The following is a 16,694-nucleotide window of genomic DNA, read 5'->3' on the forward strand; positions in this document are numbered from 1 at the left end:
CGATTCGATTTCCCCCTGTTCTCCCAAATGAAATTGTCGAATTTCGATCCACTGTCTGGTGCTTGCCAATTTAGGACGTCAAGCGAGGAAGTAATCCTTAGGGATTCATATGCTATTAAGTTTATGATCAATCTGTGTCACTAGAGCATATAATAATAGTTTTGTGCTGACATGGAATTTGATAATGAAGCAGGGCAAACTAACCCATGCAAAATTGCCTTTTTGACAACTCAAAGGTATCCATATGATTAGGAAGCTTTCTATACGTGGAGAGGTTAGCGCCAACTCCTTTGGTCTCCTTTCCGTTAACTCCATCATTCCCTAAGCTTACCTTCTTCATTGCTTTATATATAAGCCTCTTCCAGGCAGCCATCTTCATCACAGGCTCTACATCTCCTTCTTCAAGCCTAGAAGAGTCTCTTAAAAACTCTCGTCTCTGCTTATCGCTCTCCTATAGTAGTCTGAAAATGAAGAGCGGCGACTCGACCACCATCAATGTTCCTCCAGAGTCCAGCGCAGTTTCGAAGGGCAAAGCACCACTTCTTCCAGTGGCAGCTGGTCCGGCGAGCTCAGGAGGGTGGAAGAAAGGAATTGCCATATTCGATTTTATCCTTAGGCTGTTCGCCATGGTGGCTGCTCTAGCTGCCGCCGCTGCCATGGGGACCAGTGACGAGACTCTCCCCCTCTTCACTCAGTTCTTCCAGTTCCAGGCCAGCTACGACGACCTCCCAACTTTCCAGTATGTCTTATTAGTCTGTTCTGGATATATGATTATTATAGGAACCAGGGGCCAGAAACCCGATTTTTACAACTACATAAAAAAAGATATATCGAGTATCGATTGAGAGACAAACATTTTATGCAGGTTCTTTGTGATTGCGATGGCTTTAGTTGCAGGATACCTACTCCTCTCCCTTCCCTTCTCCATAGTAACCATAGTTCGACCATTCGCAGCTGGGCCGAGGATCCTCTTGTTGGTTCTGGACACGGTGAGCTTTTCTGAAAAGTGCAAGCTCAGTCTATTCTTCTCCATATAGTATCTCGAGGATTTTTCTTACCGGATAAGAATCCATGTGCTGTATAGGTGGCGCTGACACTAACCACGGCAGCAGGGGGAGCGGCTGCAGCCATAGTGTACCTAGCACATAACGGCAACTCGAACACGAATTGGATGGCAATCTGTCAGCAGTATGGTGATTTCTGCCAGAAAGTGAGCGGAGCGGTGGTGGGATCGCTTATCGCGGCAATGCTCTTTGTGTTCCTGGTTGTTCTCTCTGCAATGGCCCTTCGCAGGATCTGATGATCCCCGGCCAAAGACATTGAAGGGAAAGAATATTCACCAGTCCTAGTAACTTCATTGTTTTCCCTTTCACAGTTCTTTTCCCCTCTTTTTCAAGTTGTCTTCTTATCATACCAATGTCGTAAACATCATTTCATATTAAAAGCAAAGGAAAATATCAAATATTCCCTAGTTATAATAGAGTTATTCCCTTATTAATTCCACCTATACATATCATTTGCCCCGATCACATCTTGCCGACAAAGATATATCAATCTAGTTTATAAACCGCATCATAATGCAGAGGATGAATAAAATGGTAACTTTAAAGATTGATAGGGGCCATGCACTAATCGCGAAATGCCTACTGACTGACCTCATTCCATCTCCTATTAGGCATCAAAGGCAATAAACGACCTAAAACTCGTGTTTTGTTTTGGACATAAGAAAGTTCATCGACCACCTCAACTAGTCAAAGTGAAGTTGAAGTTCCAAACATTGCTCTATGCATTGCTCACAGATCGAGTAAGTGATCCAGAAATTCCAGAGAAAACATAACGAAGAACAACCTCTACGGGCATTGCCCGTGACCGGGTAAGTGCCGAACTCTCTCGCACAAGGTCTATTGGCAAAAGGGCCATCGATGGCGACACAATCGGAGCCCCCGCTCATTGCCTATGTCACTTGTAAGATAGATCGTTCAATGAAGATTTTGTTTACTTTCACTACAATCGCTTCAATAAGATTTTGGAGTGAAAGGGGCATTCTTTCCCCAGCTCCAAGTGTGAGTTTTGCGGCCAAGTGGTCGAATCGAGAGACCATTTACTCTTTACTTGCCCCACAACTCAAAACTCTTTGGAGGAGTCTTCATGGCAGATTTGGAGTTTACAGACAGGTGTAGGATTGGGATTCGGAGGAGATGTGGGTTGGCTTGTTTAAAAGAAGGAAGCTCATCTGCGGTATTCTTTTCTCAATCGTTGCATTCTGACAGAGGACACCATTTCTCCGGCTGCCATTAGAGAATGGAGATAGATTAGCTGGAAGAAGCCGAATGGGGATTGGCTACAGTTGAACATGGATGGGGCCTCTCGAGGTAACCCGGGCATAGCTGGAGCAGGTGGACTAATTCGTGATTCTGGTGGCAATTGGGTCTGCGGTTTCATTCATAATGTGGGGAGTCCACTTAGGTCTCCAACTTGCTTGGTCAATAGGTTGCTGGAAGATTATTGTTGAGGTTGACTCCTTTGTTGTATCCAGCTTATTTTGGGTACCGAAGTTGGAGCTAATTAATTTCAAGGAGATGGGAGATTCGGGTCTTTCATACATATCAGGAAGGCAACTCTTGTGCAGACTGATTTGCGAGAAGAGCTTCGTCATTTCCACTTGGGTTTTCATTTTATTGGCTCGATTCCTAACGCCTTAGGCCATCTCTTGTTAGGAGATACCGTTCAGGTCTCCATATCCCATTTCTATTTGATTTAATTTTCTGTTTGTTTTAATTTATGTACGGACTTTTGCCCCTCCATTTTTCGAAAAAAGAAGAAGAAGGAAGCTCAATTCTGTTATTCTCCGTCTAGCTTGGATGTGTTTTATCAACCAAGTACGGCAAGAGCGTAACCTACAAGTCTTTCAAACGAAAATTAAACTCGATTGCTTCTCTTTTGCAGTAGATATAAGGTCCGGTGCATTTGAAAGTGATATCCATTCCTAATGTTTGAGGCCAAGCTCGAGTACTCACTAGCTGCTAGATTTTTCGAATTTTGATATAACTATAGTTCTTAATGGTTACTCGGATAAGCGTAATCTTGTACATATCTTTTTGATTATTAACTCTTAACACCCCAAAAAAAAAAGAAAATTGAAGAAGAAGGGAGAGTGGACTGGGCCTGGGCCCATGAGCCCATATTAGAAATCCGGTTCTTTCTCTAGGTTGTTAAGCTCCGAGTCTCACTTCCAATAAACGGGCGACCGAGCCCCCTTCTCTGTGCACAGTGTGTCTCTGTCTCTGCATCTTTCCCTCATGGCGGCTCTCAGGAGACTTGGTGGACCCAGCTCAGCTCAGTTATGCCGTTCAATCGCTCCCCCTGCTCTTCTCATATGCTGCCGGGGAATCGTTTCTAAGCTCTTCGTCGGAGGTATGGTCCTCGAGAACGGTTTCCGATGTCTCGGCACCGCTGTTCTTGCTCTTAACCGTTATCTGAGCAAGTCGGGTAGATAACCTGTTCGATGCAATGTCTACATGAATGCCGATATGGTCGACATTGATTCCACCTTTCAAGAATTGGTTTGATTTGACTGATCCAGAATCCGTACTTACCTGCTGTATGAATTGTGTGTGTTTGCGAACATGCTCCCTTCCAATATATTGCTGTAAAGATGGAAGCTTTGGGATATTTTTCAAGTTTAAGGAAGGAAAAAGAATCGGGTTATAGCTTAGCTTTGGAAATGAGAAGAAGGGCAACATTATTGTGGCTACTAAATGTAAAGCCACAACCTTGGGGAAGTGGTTGCTGAGCTTTCCCTGCGCATTTCGGTTTCCCGGTAATGTCCCGAAGTGCATGCTCGTGCTCTGTACTCGAAAAATTGTCTCATGAACAAGTACTTCTACTGTACAAGACTTTGAAATAGAAGAGTAGTCTTTTACGGCCATGGTCTTCAGCTTGCTTTGACATAGATAGACTTGGGAAACATGCCATTGAGTACTACTTGAATTCAAAGAATATTAGGAGTATCGTTTTAAGCTTAGTATCTTCCATAAGAAGTTCCGTTTCGAGTTTCTCTATTAACTTCTTTCCCCGCCGGAGGGGGGGGGGGTGGGGGACATGTCTTGTGTATTACGTTTATGGTATATTTCTAATGGTTTGAACTGTTCAGGGCTGTCATTTTACACCACGGAGAATGCATTAGCCGAGGCTTTTTCCCAGTATGGTCAAGTTGTTGAAGGTGGGTTTCCATTCTGCTTTATCGTTGAGGTCACTGATCAGATCTAGAAAATTTCTGTCGGCTGAGCTTGCTTGACAACCTTGTTTTCCCAGCTAAAATAGTCATGGATAGAGTCTCGGATAGATCGAAAGGATTCGGATTCATAACTTTTGCATCTGAAGATGAAGCCCATAATGCTGTGACTGAGATGAATGGGAAGGTACATGACTTTTCTATTTCACCTTTCACTCCTGAGTGATTCTTTTCATATGCGAACTAATCTTTGCTATCTCGTAGACTTTAAATGGGCGTATGATTTTTGTGGATTATGCGAAGCCAAGAGCTGGTTCTGGTGGTGGAATGCCGATAGCCAGAGGACCTCCTGAGCCGTTAGCAAGTGATGCTTGATTTCTGCCCTTCGAGATATCCTGAAAATTCAAATTGATTCGTGCTAGTAAAAGATTGCATCATTCAGTTTGGAACTGTTACTTAGGTCCTGAAGATAAATATTGCACCCTTATTGTCTGTTCATATTACATTACATCTTGAAACAGGCAGAGAATTAGATGGCAGAGGTCTCCGAGAATATATAGATCTGTTAGAATTTTCAGCGAGATTCGCCAACACTCAGCTTCGAGGTTTGTTGTAATGTTATCTTCTGTTGTAACCATGCTAGGAATAACCTTTTTTGAGGTCTAAGTGTTATAACATTGATTGTTCTCGAAGTGTAAATCGAATAGAGGGTGCGCATATCATGGATCTCTAAGATGTTTCGTGTCATTCACTTTGTCGATGCCTACATTGGAAAGTTTGTAAATTGTCGACCGAGCTTATTAAATAGTTAAAGCTTGTTAATCCTGTGAATAATTGAGAGGCCCGTAACCCTTGGCACAAAGCCATTCTGGAGATACAACTGATCTATCAGCTTACGGCTATCGAACTTATGGCAAGTATTTGTCCCCGCGATTTAACACTGCAATGATGCAATCTGTGTGTTCTTCATGAGTGAACAAACACCGACGAATGGCAATCTTTGCGCTTAGCGCGAATCTCGTGTCGACGTAAAAAGCAGAAGCAAGAATTCCATAACTCATGACCCTCCTAACCTAAGCTGGCAAAGTTTTATGGAAAATGTGACTATTCGTCTAGTTAAATCACATAAATTAGTGGCATTTTGGATACTTCTACCGAGGCTTCCCATGCAGCATATCTAAAAGAAGAATGTGCAAGCTATTATGTCATTTTATTATATTATTATTCCTCCCGGAGCACGCTGAGCCGGCATGTCAAAAAATACATACGTATCCGGGTCCATCTGCACGGAAGGAGTGATGGATCGAGGACAGGGGGTGGTGCGGGTGGGGAGGAAGGGCTCTACTTGGCGGTAATTACCCCTCCTTAAAATTTTTAAGCTTTGAGAATATATATATATATATATATATATATATGTTTTCAATTATTTTTTGAAATTTTTTATATTCACTCCCTAATGTGAGAAAAATATCTTAATATATATGTCTCTTTGAGGACCTCGCCCCTGTGTATCGTATAAGAACGCGTGTTTTCTTTTCTTTCTTCAATAGAATGACGAGGATACCTTTTTCACTTAGAATAATGAGTTGGTTGAGAAATCGCTTTATCCATGTCTCATTACCCATCATACATGATGTCCATATTGTGTTTGCAATGTCTCTTATAACATGAAGATCTAGCGAGATTGTTTACTAAAAAAGGAACCAGAAGTCTCCGAAAGTTATCGCACCTTTCGTTGCATACCACCAAACAAGCTTTGGACTTTCATGTTGCTAAATGAACGAGACCAGTTCTACATAGACGTTTCTTCGATCTTGAAATAAACACGTACTCCAGCCTCATTCGGTGCCTAGTTCAGTGCAAGAGAGGAGGAGAAGCAATCGTTGGCCATTAGCCGAGTGATGTTTGGGATTTAAGCCGCGGTGCGATGGCTTTAATTCTTTGGGCAAGCTGAGAAAACAAGTGCATTGGTCAATGATTTGATCTAAGGGTACAACCGTACAAGTGGGTGTGTGTAGAAGTCGAATTATGGCACGATCTGCATTAATAGGCCGTGAAATTGCTGGAAATTGCAGTTGTCTTTTACTATCCAGCAATTATCACTCGTTTGATTTTAAAATTTATTTTTAACTTCAGTTAATTCAGTTTCACTTATTTTCAATTTAATAATGCAATTATTATTTTTTCATTTTTCTTCATTTTTTTAACAATTCAATTCAATTTTTAATATTAAATTCTCTCGACTATTTATTACTTTAACAACATAATCATTACAATCCAATATATATATATATATATAAAGTTAAAATAGAGTTGAGCTTAACTCAACTCTAATCCCAAACAAAATATAAATGGCTACGTTTCCATATTTCACCCAAAATAAATAAATAAATAAATGACTTATTTTCCTTAAATAAAATATCAAGTTCAAATTTTGTGAATGGAAAAAATTCATATTGAAAGAGCTTTATTCCTTTAGTAGACCGAATCAATCCGATCTAGATTATCGAGATTTAAACTTTTGAATACTAGATACACAAAAAAAAAAAGGGTGAAAAGACTAATTTCTTTTTCCATATGTTTCCTTTTGTTCCATTGATTTTTCTCTCTTTTTAGTCAAGTGTAATAAAAACAAAAACAAATAAAATATAGACAATTCTTCCCCCCCGCCCCCCGCCCCCCGCCCCCCACAAGTTTTCTCCCGATCTTCAAAAAGTGAAAATCCAAAGGAAGAGGACAATGAGAAAGATACCAAAGGCCACGCAGAGCATGTCTAATGTCCCTTCTGCCCTCAGCTTCTTCTCCTTCCTCTCCATCTTCATCCTTCGGAACTCTTCGTACATCCCCTTCCCTTCATCTACTCCGCCAGCCGCCCTTCTCCTTTTGCCCTCCAAAGCCCTCTGCAAGATGACCAGACTGTCCCTCCCGTTCAGGAACATCCCGTCTAAGTCCTCCACCTGCAGGCTCACCTCCCTCACCTGCAGTTCTCCTCCATGGGTCCCGCCGCACGTGACTACTATCCCGCACTGCGCGAATTCCGAGGATGATCCTCTCTCCCCTGCCAGGACGGTCGCGAACCGCGCGTGGACCTCCCCGCTCAGCCAGTGGCGGCTCACTGACACGGGGTGTCGGCTCGAGACGTTCATCGCTCGCTGCCCATTCGGGTCGATCATGATCCAGCTCAGCGTGAGGTCGTTCCCGAGCTCGCGGCATTCGTCATCCGTTCCGGGGTAGGGCACAAGCGTGGGGACTACATCCTTGGGCTCCAACATGTCGATCCTGAATGGGGACCATCGGAACCACCCCGTGACCGTCTCTGTCTCGACCACCCGGCTAAATATAAGCTTCCCCCGGTGGTGGATGTCGACGGCGGAGATTATCTCATGTGGAGGTGCACCAGTTTTTGCGAACTTGTGGGTGTTGAGCGCTGGGATGGGATATGAGTCGGAGAAGAATGACCGGTGGCCGCCGGCAAACGCGGAGATGACCTCCAGGAGGCGAGGTTCGTCAGTGGACGGCCACGTGGAGCGACAAACATCGGCCCACAGGCTTCCCTGGTTTGACAGCGCATGGAACTCGGAGGAGACGCAGGAGGCCGATGCCAGGGTCGGGCCATCAAGCCGTGTCAAGATGTTGAATCGAAAGATGTCAGGGTGTATTACACCGGTGGAGGTAGCTGCAGTAGTGTGGCCTTCATATGCATCGGCAGTGGCGGTGGCAGGCAAAGGCAACGGCGGTGCCAGTGTGGAAGAAGGGGAGCTGCTGAACATTTTCTCTGGACGACGGTTCCTTGGCGCTTCACAGAAGGCTGAAGTGTTATATAGGAAACACACAGAGCTTAATCTTGTGCAGTTTAATAATGGATGGCATAAGTGAATACCCCTGGAGTTTTGCTTATTTACTTCTCTGCCACTCCGTATGCATTTGACTTACAGGCTCAATCTAGCGTTGCGTTCATTTTCGGCAAAATGTCCACTGTTGACTGCTTGACCACAGGATGTTCCAGCAGTTTGACAATAATTAAAAAAAAAAAAAGAAGAAGGGGGAAAATGAAATAATAAAAATGAATTTTCGAAAGGCTTTGTAAATTTTAATGGAAGTTATCAAATCATTTTCGTTATTTAATTATATATGTATGATCTTTCATTGCTTCTTTAGGGAGGGCAAAATCGGAATTATAATAACCAATATTATATAACAGCTGCTCATAAACTGTGTACAGAGCGGCCCAAATTGGAATGAGTCAGCTGAATGAATGTATTAAAAACAATGAAAGAGATGTTACGTACTTGAGGGGATGGTGATAATTGAATATAATATGGCGTAGCCGATCGATTACTACCCTTGATTTGGTTTTATATTAGATTACTAGCTCTGATTAAGACGTCATTAGGCTTTCCGCGGACCGTCGTTTTGTATTCTCTTTTACAATTTATGAAGTAATTAATTAGACCACTCCATCATATGGAAATTTCACAGTCGTAAGCAAAAATATTATAGTGAAAATTATGATTGATTAATTAATTAATTAATACAATCAATTTTCAAGATACAATATTAAGGGATGGACCGGCTGCATAATGACAGCATATTCCCCGTCAACACTAAGTGGAATTATCATTTGGACTTTTATATCCACATATTGTCAAGAGAGATGATCTGCTCCAACTTTAAGAAGAAAAATTACTATGCGAAATTGTGTCTGTCCTAATTTCTTGAGGAATATTTATAGTTTAGTTCAAATGGATATCTATGCATGTATATATATAGTTGATCTTGGGGTTTAAGTACTCGATGGACGTTTTCTTATGTACATATATAGGATTTATTTAAGGTAGTAATTTTCCTCAAAATTGAGCTATCAGATTATATGCTTGAAATTGAGGCGCATCCTATTAATGGGTTATTTTATTATTATAAAAAAATGACCCACATAAGATAAGCTATGGACGAGAATTTCAATTTTTATTCCATCTTACAATTCTCTCTGAGAGCGGTTTGTACTTAGCTTAGTGCACAATTGGTATGATATGATTTCCAGTACAAAAATACAACCATTTTGTATTCCAATTATCGTCTTCTTTTTTGGCCCAATCTTGAAATATTTGATAAATTATTGATTTATGAATTAGCGAAGCTTATTTTCTTCGATAATCCTATGCAAAGTACTTAGCAACGTTATCCGTGCACCGTTTGCATGAGGGAATTAAAAATTTAAAAAAATGATTAGAAAATTAAATTTTGCATGAACTGCATGGCAGATATTAATCATGCATCCATATGAGTCTAGTATTTTCAATTTTTTTAGATATCAATTGGTGGGATTTGTCGGCACCTAACAATACCCCTCTTATCTCTTCATTTCATTACTCCGACAACATCTTTCTCAAATCGGACTTGATTATTTGACATTGTCGTGAAATTAGTCCATTGCACTAATATGATGGAATTAACATCCTCCTATACATATATAGATAATACACGTGAAACATTTGTGTTTATAACTATAGAGCACAGTGATTAATCTGAATTGTTAAATGAAACGAATAATACATTAATATTTTCGGCCTGACATTATTTCCGTTAATTTTATATATGCAACAACATCAAAAGTGTAAGCGTCCTCCTTTGTTTAATTCTTTTTTGATAAGTAACAAGATGAACAATAGTAGTAGAGATCTTATTCCCTAATTATACAATATTTGAACTCTCGTGTTTAACTGCGAAAATATCACGCAAATTGAACAACAATGCAAGTATTGGTCTCGTCAGCGTAACACCACATAATTTTCACAGAGTTCTAGTGCCCCCCAAATCTTAGATGAAGGAGAACACTTTTACCAAATATTTTGACACAAATGCATAGAGAGATTTCAACTGAGATATAGAATGACCCAATCACATGAGAGTAAACTTGAATCGATAAATCACCATTTTTTTTTGGGGTTAAATTCAAGTGAGTAAATAATATATACACACTATTAAGCCAAATAGTTATACTTTTTAAACTACAATATTTCCCCCTTCTTGCTGATGAGCTAAATTTTAATATTTGCCGAATATTAATGGAGTGATACATATAAATAGGCACATATGCATGAAGATACTATAGAAATAAGAAAGTCAATGGATCCATACCTACTTCTTAACCAGTCTATCCTTTTTTTTTTTTGATAGGTAAAATGGTGGGCGCAACATTGTTGTCCCCGCTATGCAATGTTCAGACTCTCGTATTCAACCGTGCACATATCAGACGAACTGAACAACCAGCGCAAGTACTGATTCTGTCAACATGGCACCGCCGAGAGCCTAGTATAGTTCACAGAAGTCGGAGATGACCTCAAATCCCAAGCCAAAGAGCCCGCCTTAATATATGTTCCCGAAAGAATTCGAACTCAAGACTTTAGAGTTTCCAAACCACATAAGAGTGAGTTTAGAATCACTAGGTCATCACCAATTATGGTCTTAATCAATCTATTTTGCCTTCACAAAGAAATGTTTTTTTGTCGCTTTCAGGAGCCGTAGAGAAAACTAATAATTAACTCATATAATACCTAAAAAAATAAAAATAAAAAATTTACCCAAAAAAGTAAAAATAAAAATAAAAGAGGGAGAAATATGAATCAGAATTAAGGGGCATTTTTACGGTCTTATCTACTGTTTCTTTGATGCAAGGGACGATCCAGGAGGCAACCCTGAATTTGATCAATTCCATCAATAGAAACTTTTAACTTTTGTTGCTTCCTGATATTGGAAAAAAATATTGATCGGCTATAGCAGATAGAACTATACAAGATATATTGGCGTCATTTTCTTAAAAATTCATGGAGAGAACATCTATAAAGACGTATAAGACTCTTATAATTAATTTTCTCTGGTAATAATTATGCGTATGGCGTGTGTTTAATCGCAATACTCTCGATTAAGTATCCGATCTGTGGAAGTATACTACTCTCTTGGATAGAAGGAATTTTATCTTTTTTCACGAGATGATATCTAGAAATTATGACAAAAAATTAATAAAGTACTTCGTATAATTCCAAGAGCGTTGTAGTAGCTTTCATCAGGAAGCTATCGGCAGTGCATGCATGACATGCGCAATTGGGCCCCGACCCAATTTTTCAACGCATGCATCTGATTACGTATATACTTTGATACGTACCTTTCATGATGAAATTTGACCCTCGAAATCCTCTCAAATCACAACACAGCCCCCTAAAACATGTTTTTAATAAAGTCGACCCAATAAGGCTTATCGAGTCATAATCGAACCGGTCCGTGAAATAACGTCTTTTAGCGGGAAGTTCACCAAGAATTTATAATTTTATTTATATTTCACAACAATATATATTTATTTTCATTTAAGACTTATAGACCCAATAAAGATCGATTTTATGTGACTCGATTAAATAAGTCTTAACGGTCACTAAGGGGTCCGTTTGTTATCTTTCAATTTTTAAATTGTTCGGCTATCAAAGATTAATTTTTTATTGTATTTAAATGCTTTTATGCGTGTTTATTTCATTTAATTCAAACTAGACCAATAAGTCATGCTTTCAATGGAGTCGACCCGATAAGACTTATCGAGAAATTATCGGGTCAGATCGTGAAAGAACGTCTTTTAGCAGGGAGCCCACCAATAAGGACTTATTTTAAGCGAGCTAACCCAATAAGCCTTAAGGGATCACTAATAGGTCGGTTCGTTATGCTTTGATTTTTTAATGGTTCGGCAATCAATGATTGATAATTTTGTAGTATTTAATTGTTTTATTTGCATATTTGTTTCAATTCAATCGAATTAGACAAATAAGACATGTTTTTAATAGAGTTAACCCGATAAAGCTCGGCAAGAATTATGTTTATATATATAAAACAATTGTAATACTCCGAATTTTCTATTATGGCAGTATTTTTTTCATGTATATATTTGTCTCTATGTTATTTTGTTAAGTATTAGGAGTATGCTTTGAATTTTAGAAATATATATTGCCTTTGAAATTGCAGCTATGAAGAGAACATTCACTATTAGAATTTACTTTTATTAATTACAATTATTATTTCTTATTTGATTTAAGTACAAATATGAGCATTTTCTTCCATTAACTTGCATTGCTGTTTTGCCTCTTAATCTAGATTTATGTCCTTGGCAATAAATATATTGGAGCAATTGTTTCATTCATTAAAAAATTTCCTTACTAAATTAAATTTCAGCTTTGATCGTCTATGTATTTTTTTCTATATATATCCCTCCAATGTATTGATTTATGTCAATAATTCTTTCCTCAGTCTCCCTTTGATTTACTCTTTAAATGGAGTCTTCCTATTCTTTAGTCTTTCTGCGACAAATCAAATCATAGAGAGGGGGAGAGATCGAGCAAGAGGCAGGGGAATTAGAATGATTATGGGAAAATAGTGTTCTTGATTTATAAGTGTTGGATTTTCGGGCAAGTCGCAAAGGTGAGTAATCCTATCCTAAGCTAATGTTTTTGTAACATATGTATATGTTTAAAACTCATTATCATGGCCATGTCAATACATCGAGTTACGCATATCTTTTTAATATGATATGAGTTGATTTTGGATATTATGATTATAATATGTGAATATATTGACTGAGTTTTTCGGGAGAATAGTGAACTCTATGACGCTCTTAGTCAGTATTGATCAGGCAAGAGGAAAAGGCTTCACTGGGGCAAAAAAAGCCGCCACTGTGATCAGGGAGCTGTGAAGGGGTCAGGAAGGATCTAAGATCCAATTGTATATATGTTTAGTGTTTCTTCGAGAAAATTATGTTTGGACTCAGCTAGTTTAAGTGTGTATTTACTCACTGGGTTGTCGAGCTCAACCCATTCCAATTCTTCTTTTCGGTATGTTTGGCTGAATTCTTATTGATCAATCTATGATGCAATAAAACTACTAGGTAGGGTTTTATTGAACCTAAGAATTTTCCTAACACCTAAAACGACGGCAAATGTTTAAACGGGGCATGGAATATGTAGGCCCAAAAATTTATTTATTATTGTCAATTTATTAAAACGGGCAAGTGGACCACCCATTGATTTGATCTCTCACTCTCTCGATCTGTCTTTAGGCAGATATATACCAACTAATTTTATTGGCTCATTTACTCCCGTTCTTCTGCTTAGAGTTCTATGGGAAATTTATTCCTTTTAGTACACGGAAGCTTGTCTAATCAAGGTAGTTGATCGTCGTTGTCACACAAAGACGCACATCCTACCATGATCCTGAGCAAGAGAATTCTGCCATGTCTGAGGAATATTGTGGTTGAAGAGGATGTCCGCATATCATGTTCCAAACCACAAATCCAAAACATTCATGTGATATGGAGAAGCATCCTTAGGATGAGCAGCACAGTAGCAATAGCAGCGAAAAGCAGGAAGGACGAACTTGAATAGATCGCCATGGGTTGTGCTAATTTATCGTAGTGACACTGAGGTCTGATAAATATATCAGAAGATGAAGTTGCAGTTAAAAGGATCGAATGAAATGCCATTGCCCTTTTGCTCGAGAAAACGAGGATCTTTTCACCCCAATTCTGTATAAATTTCATTCTGGTCAGAAGTTGTTTCAAAAAAATCTGCACTGTACTATTCAGATACTTTTTTCCCCAGTATCTTCTCTAATCCCTAATCTAATATGTTGGACACTACCTAATACTACTCATCACTGGCCGCTAAATCCCTTTGAAACTTATGAACTATGGCTGAAAGCTCGGGATGTTGGAATGCTGTTAATCGGAATCTTCCCACCCTTTGCATACACTTGACTCTCCTCTTTGATCGGGATGTGGTCCACGATTCTTTGGCACAGTTGGAAACGATGAACGAAAGCCTGAGCGCTGTAAAGGAAGCAGTCCTCGGTATGCTGACAGATGTTCAAGAGTTCACCTTTATGATTAGTTTGGATTGTTTCTGCAACCGTAAGGAGAAATAGTCACTCTCTGAATCCACTCAACAGGAGATGGGCATAGAGCAGTTCATTCCATGTGTCAGGAACTCCTGGGAGGCACCAATGGCTGCAGTCCTCTGGAGCATCAGGGGGCGTCCCGGGCTCCCGATGGTTCGAAGGGTGTGCGTCCTTCCTGGACTCTGTTAAGAATGTGATGTTTAAGAATTCAACCGTTCTGTTTCCTCCACCATCCATGCCTTTGATCACATCAGAGATGTAACGGTTACTAGACGGGTCGGGCTCAAGTTTCATGTAGTCAGTCTCGGGCTTCATGTTCCCACTGCACTTCCCACCTTCGTCCCATTTTCCATCGCTGCAATTAGACAACTGAATTATTGAAACGTCAACTTATATTTGTAATATTTCAAGATACTACTTCATTCCTTGGGAGTAACACTATAATCTGACATGCTCGTGGACAGTCAAGTACGTTTCGGAAAGCAATTCTAATACCACGTTTGGCACAAACAGACTGAAACTTCTGAGGATGGATTTACAGCATAAAATCAGATACTGACCTGTAGTGTACGGGAGAATAGCTTCGGAAAAATACTCGAGTTCCGCTGGGGTCCAAGTTCTTCAGTGCCCACAACTTCCATGTCAGAATCGATCTCTCGTAGGCTTCCGTCACATTCATTGTCATGTTGATCTTTTTTCCTTCCTGGAAGTAGCATCCCCTAGATAAAGTGAAAGAAAAAGAACATTTTCGAGGTGATTATCTTATAATTATTTGAAGAGGGAGAAGATAAGGAATAACTGAAAATTACTCTAGAAATATATGGATCCTATAATTTTCCCTACATCTTTGTGGTCTTGTCTGGGTTCCACCAGTGCCCAGCGTTGAACACCAGCACGTCCGCTCCAACCCACTTCCTCGAATACCAGTGCAATTCATCAACCCTGATGGCTATCCGGACCTTGGTCGATGAATTTTGTGGAGCCCGCCCAGTCGTGACCAGGAAAGGTGTCCTGTAGTACTCGACCGTGAGATTGTAGTCCTGGAACCGGATGGAGAGGTAGCCCTTGTGCTTGGTTATTGGGTTCCCATTCTCCTCATATATCGAAGACAGATTGGAAACAGCTCTTGAGAGCATGCATACCAAGGATTCCCATTGGTTCCGTCCGATTGAATCTCCCGCAAAGACTATCCTTCCATTTCGGGTTTTCTCTAGGAGGTCGGTGGCATTGAACCTGATGTTTGGGAAAATAACAAGCAGTCATAAAACAGAAATACCTTTTTTCCTTCAGTTTCGAATTCTCAAGACAATGAGTAACAATAGATTTCTCGAACATGCTATGAATCTCCAAACAGAGGTTTGCATGCTCAATTACAAGAATTCCGGAAACTCGAGATGGCGCAATTTGTAAGAGCAGACCCTGGGTGGAGGTCGATGCATATACTGACAAAAGACACCCGCTATAGAGGGTAGCACGTGTTGTGCAAATTATATCGTATGGAACACTTGCCTTCTTACATAAGGCAACATCATTGTGATGAAAATACAATTCGACTCTCACAATTGTCTTCAAGTCTAAGCTTTTAGATATAGTTTTACGAATGTCGAAGTCTTCCTCGAAACCAAAACTCTCACGATGATGACGCATAAAAGCCAGAGTACCTTGGAAGATCACAGCCCTCGGGTTGCCACCGCCACTTCAGGTAATCCAAGTCTTTCCGACCATTAAGACGGCACCGGAACCCCGGATCAAGAAACGGGCAACTCTCATTGTACAGCCTGGACGATTCCCTGACGTCCCTGACCCACCTTCCCCTCGAGTAATCACAGCCCCGAGATGGCGCTCCCTGCCTGGTCAGGATATCCGATAGGAAACCGAACCGGAGGAGGGACTGGGGGTCTAGGGGGGTCACAAGGCCGAGGAAGGCAACAGAGGAGACCACCAGGATGACGATCCAAAGCGTGCAGCCGAGTTCCCTCCTGATCTTCAACGGCAAAAGGGACGGCGGCTGAAGGTGGTGCCTCCGGTTCTGTTCGGGCTTAAGATCCATGAAAAGAGGGAGCCAAAGGCGAGAGCTTTGAAAACTTCTCCAAGGTAATGGTCCAGGAAACACGAGAGGATCAGTGCCAGCGGATCACTGTCGAAGTTTCTGCGTTCTCTACTGAGAATCCTAGGAGATTCTGTGTTTCATGTACATGCCTTTTGTGGATCGCAGGATTCGTTTTTCATTATGGAAACCTCGGCCAATGGAAAACAACAGGTGGTGGCACAAGGCTGGCGGATATATAGGATGAGACTCTGCCGCCCCTTGGACTCCAATTTTCGTGCCGGACAAGGGGAGAGATGCATAAGAGATTCATACAATTGCGCATGTGCATGTATATATATATATATATATATATGTATTTGTATATATGTACATATTCTATTGTGATCTAATAAAACTTAAAACAGGGGTTTTGATTATAAGGAACGTTCTGCATCATTGAACTAGTCCTTCCAATTTGCTTGTTACCTTAAGTCTTAAGAAATC

At 40.4% G+C, this 16,694-nt stretch overlaps 4 protein-coding genes and 1 long non-coding RNA gene across 5 annotated transcripts; 3 read left to right on the plus strand and 2 right to left on the minus strand.

The window, feature by feature from the left end:
* The first annotated feature begins 267 nt into the window (after window positions 1-267).
* LOC116197761 (casparian strip membrane protein 1-like) lies at window positions 268-1,480 on the plus strand. Its single transcript, XM_031528000.1, has 3 exons — window positions 268-739; window positions 866-989; window positions 1,085-1,480. Exons 1-3 carry the CDS (start codon window positions 468-470, stop codon window positions 1,298-1,300), a joined length of 612 nt encoding a protein of 203 aa, XP_031383860.1. The 5' UTR covers window positions 268-467; the 3' UTR covers window positions 1,301-1,480.
* A 1,743-nt stretch (window positions 1,481-3,223) lies between these two features.
* LOC116194230 (small RNA-binding protein 11, chloroplastic) lies at window positions 3,224-4,981 on the plus strand. Its single transcript, XM_031522988.1, has 4 exons — window positions 3,224-3,414; window positions 4,154-4,222; window positions 4,315-4,421; window positions 4,499-4,981. The coding sequence occupies exons 1-4, from the start codon at window positions 3,300-3,302 to the stop codon at window positions 4,607-4,609; spliced, it is 402 nt and encodes a 133-aa protein (XP_031378848.1). The 5' UTR covers window positions 3,224-3,299; the 3' UTR covers window positions 4,610-4,981.
* A 916-nt stretch (window positions 4,982-5,897) lies between these two features.
* Window positions 5,898-8,063, minus strand: LOC116194264 (probable F-box protein At2g36090). Its single transcript, XM_031523034.1, has 2 exons — window positions 6,987-8,063; window positions 5,898-6,184 (listed from the first exon to the last, which is right to left on the minus strand). The coding sequence occupies exons 1-2, from the start codon at window positions 8,002-8,004 to the stop codon at window positions 6,168-6,170; spliced, it is 1,035 nt and encodes a 344-aa protein (XP_031378894.1). The 5' UTR covers window positions 8,005-8,063; the 3' UTR covers window positions 5,898-6,167.
* Window positions 8,064-14,127: 6,064 nt separating this feature from the next.
* LOC116194715 (protein trichome birefringence-like 8) lies at window positions 14,128-16,379 on the minus strand. The gene is made up of 4 exons (XM_031523603.1): window positions 15,823-16,379; window positions 15,005-15,394; window positions 14,722-14,880; window positions 14,128-14,516 (listed from the first exon to the last, which is right to left on the minus strand). Exons 1-4 carry the CDS (start codon window positions 16,209-16,211, stop codon window positions 14,189-14,191), a joined length of 1,266 nt encoding a protein of 421 aa, XP_031379463.1. The 5' UTR covers window positions 16,212-16,379; the 3' UTR covers window positions 14,128-14,188.
* On the plus strand, window positions 16,124-16,525 carry LOC116194716. The gene is made up of 2 exons (XR_004154508.1): window positions 16,124-16,255; window positions 16,377-16,525. It is a non-coding gene; the product is annotated as an uncharacterized LOC116194716 (long non-coding RNA).
* Window positions 16,526-16,694: the final 169 nt, after the last annotated feature.

This window comes from Punica granatum, chromosome 2 (assembly GCF_007655135.1).
Source record: "Punica granatum isolate Tunisia-2019 chromosome 2, ASM765513v2, whole genome shotgun sequence".
In the NCBI taxonomy this organism is placed as follows: Eukaryota; Viridiplantae; Streptophyta; class Magnoliopsida; order Myrtales; family Lythraceae; genus Punica; species Punica granatum.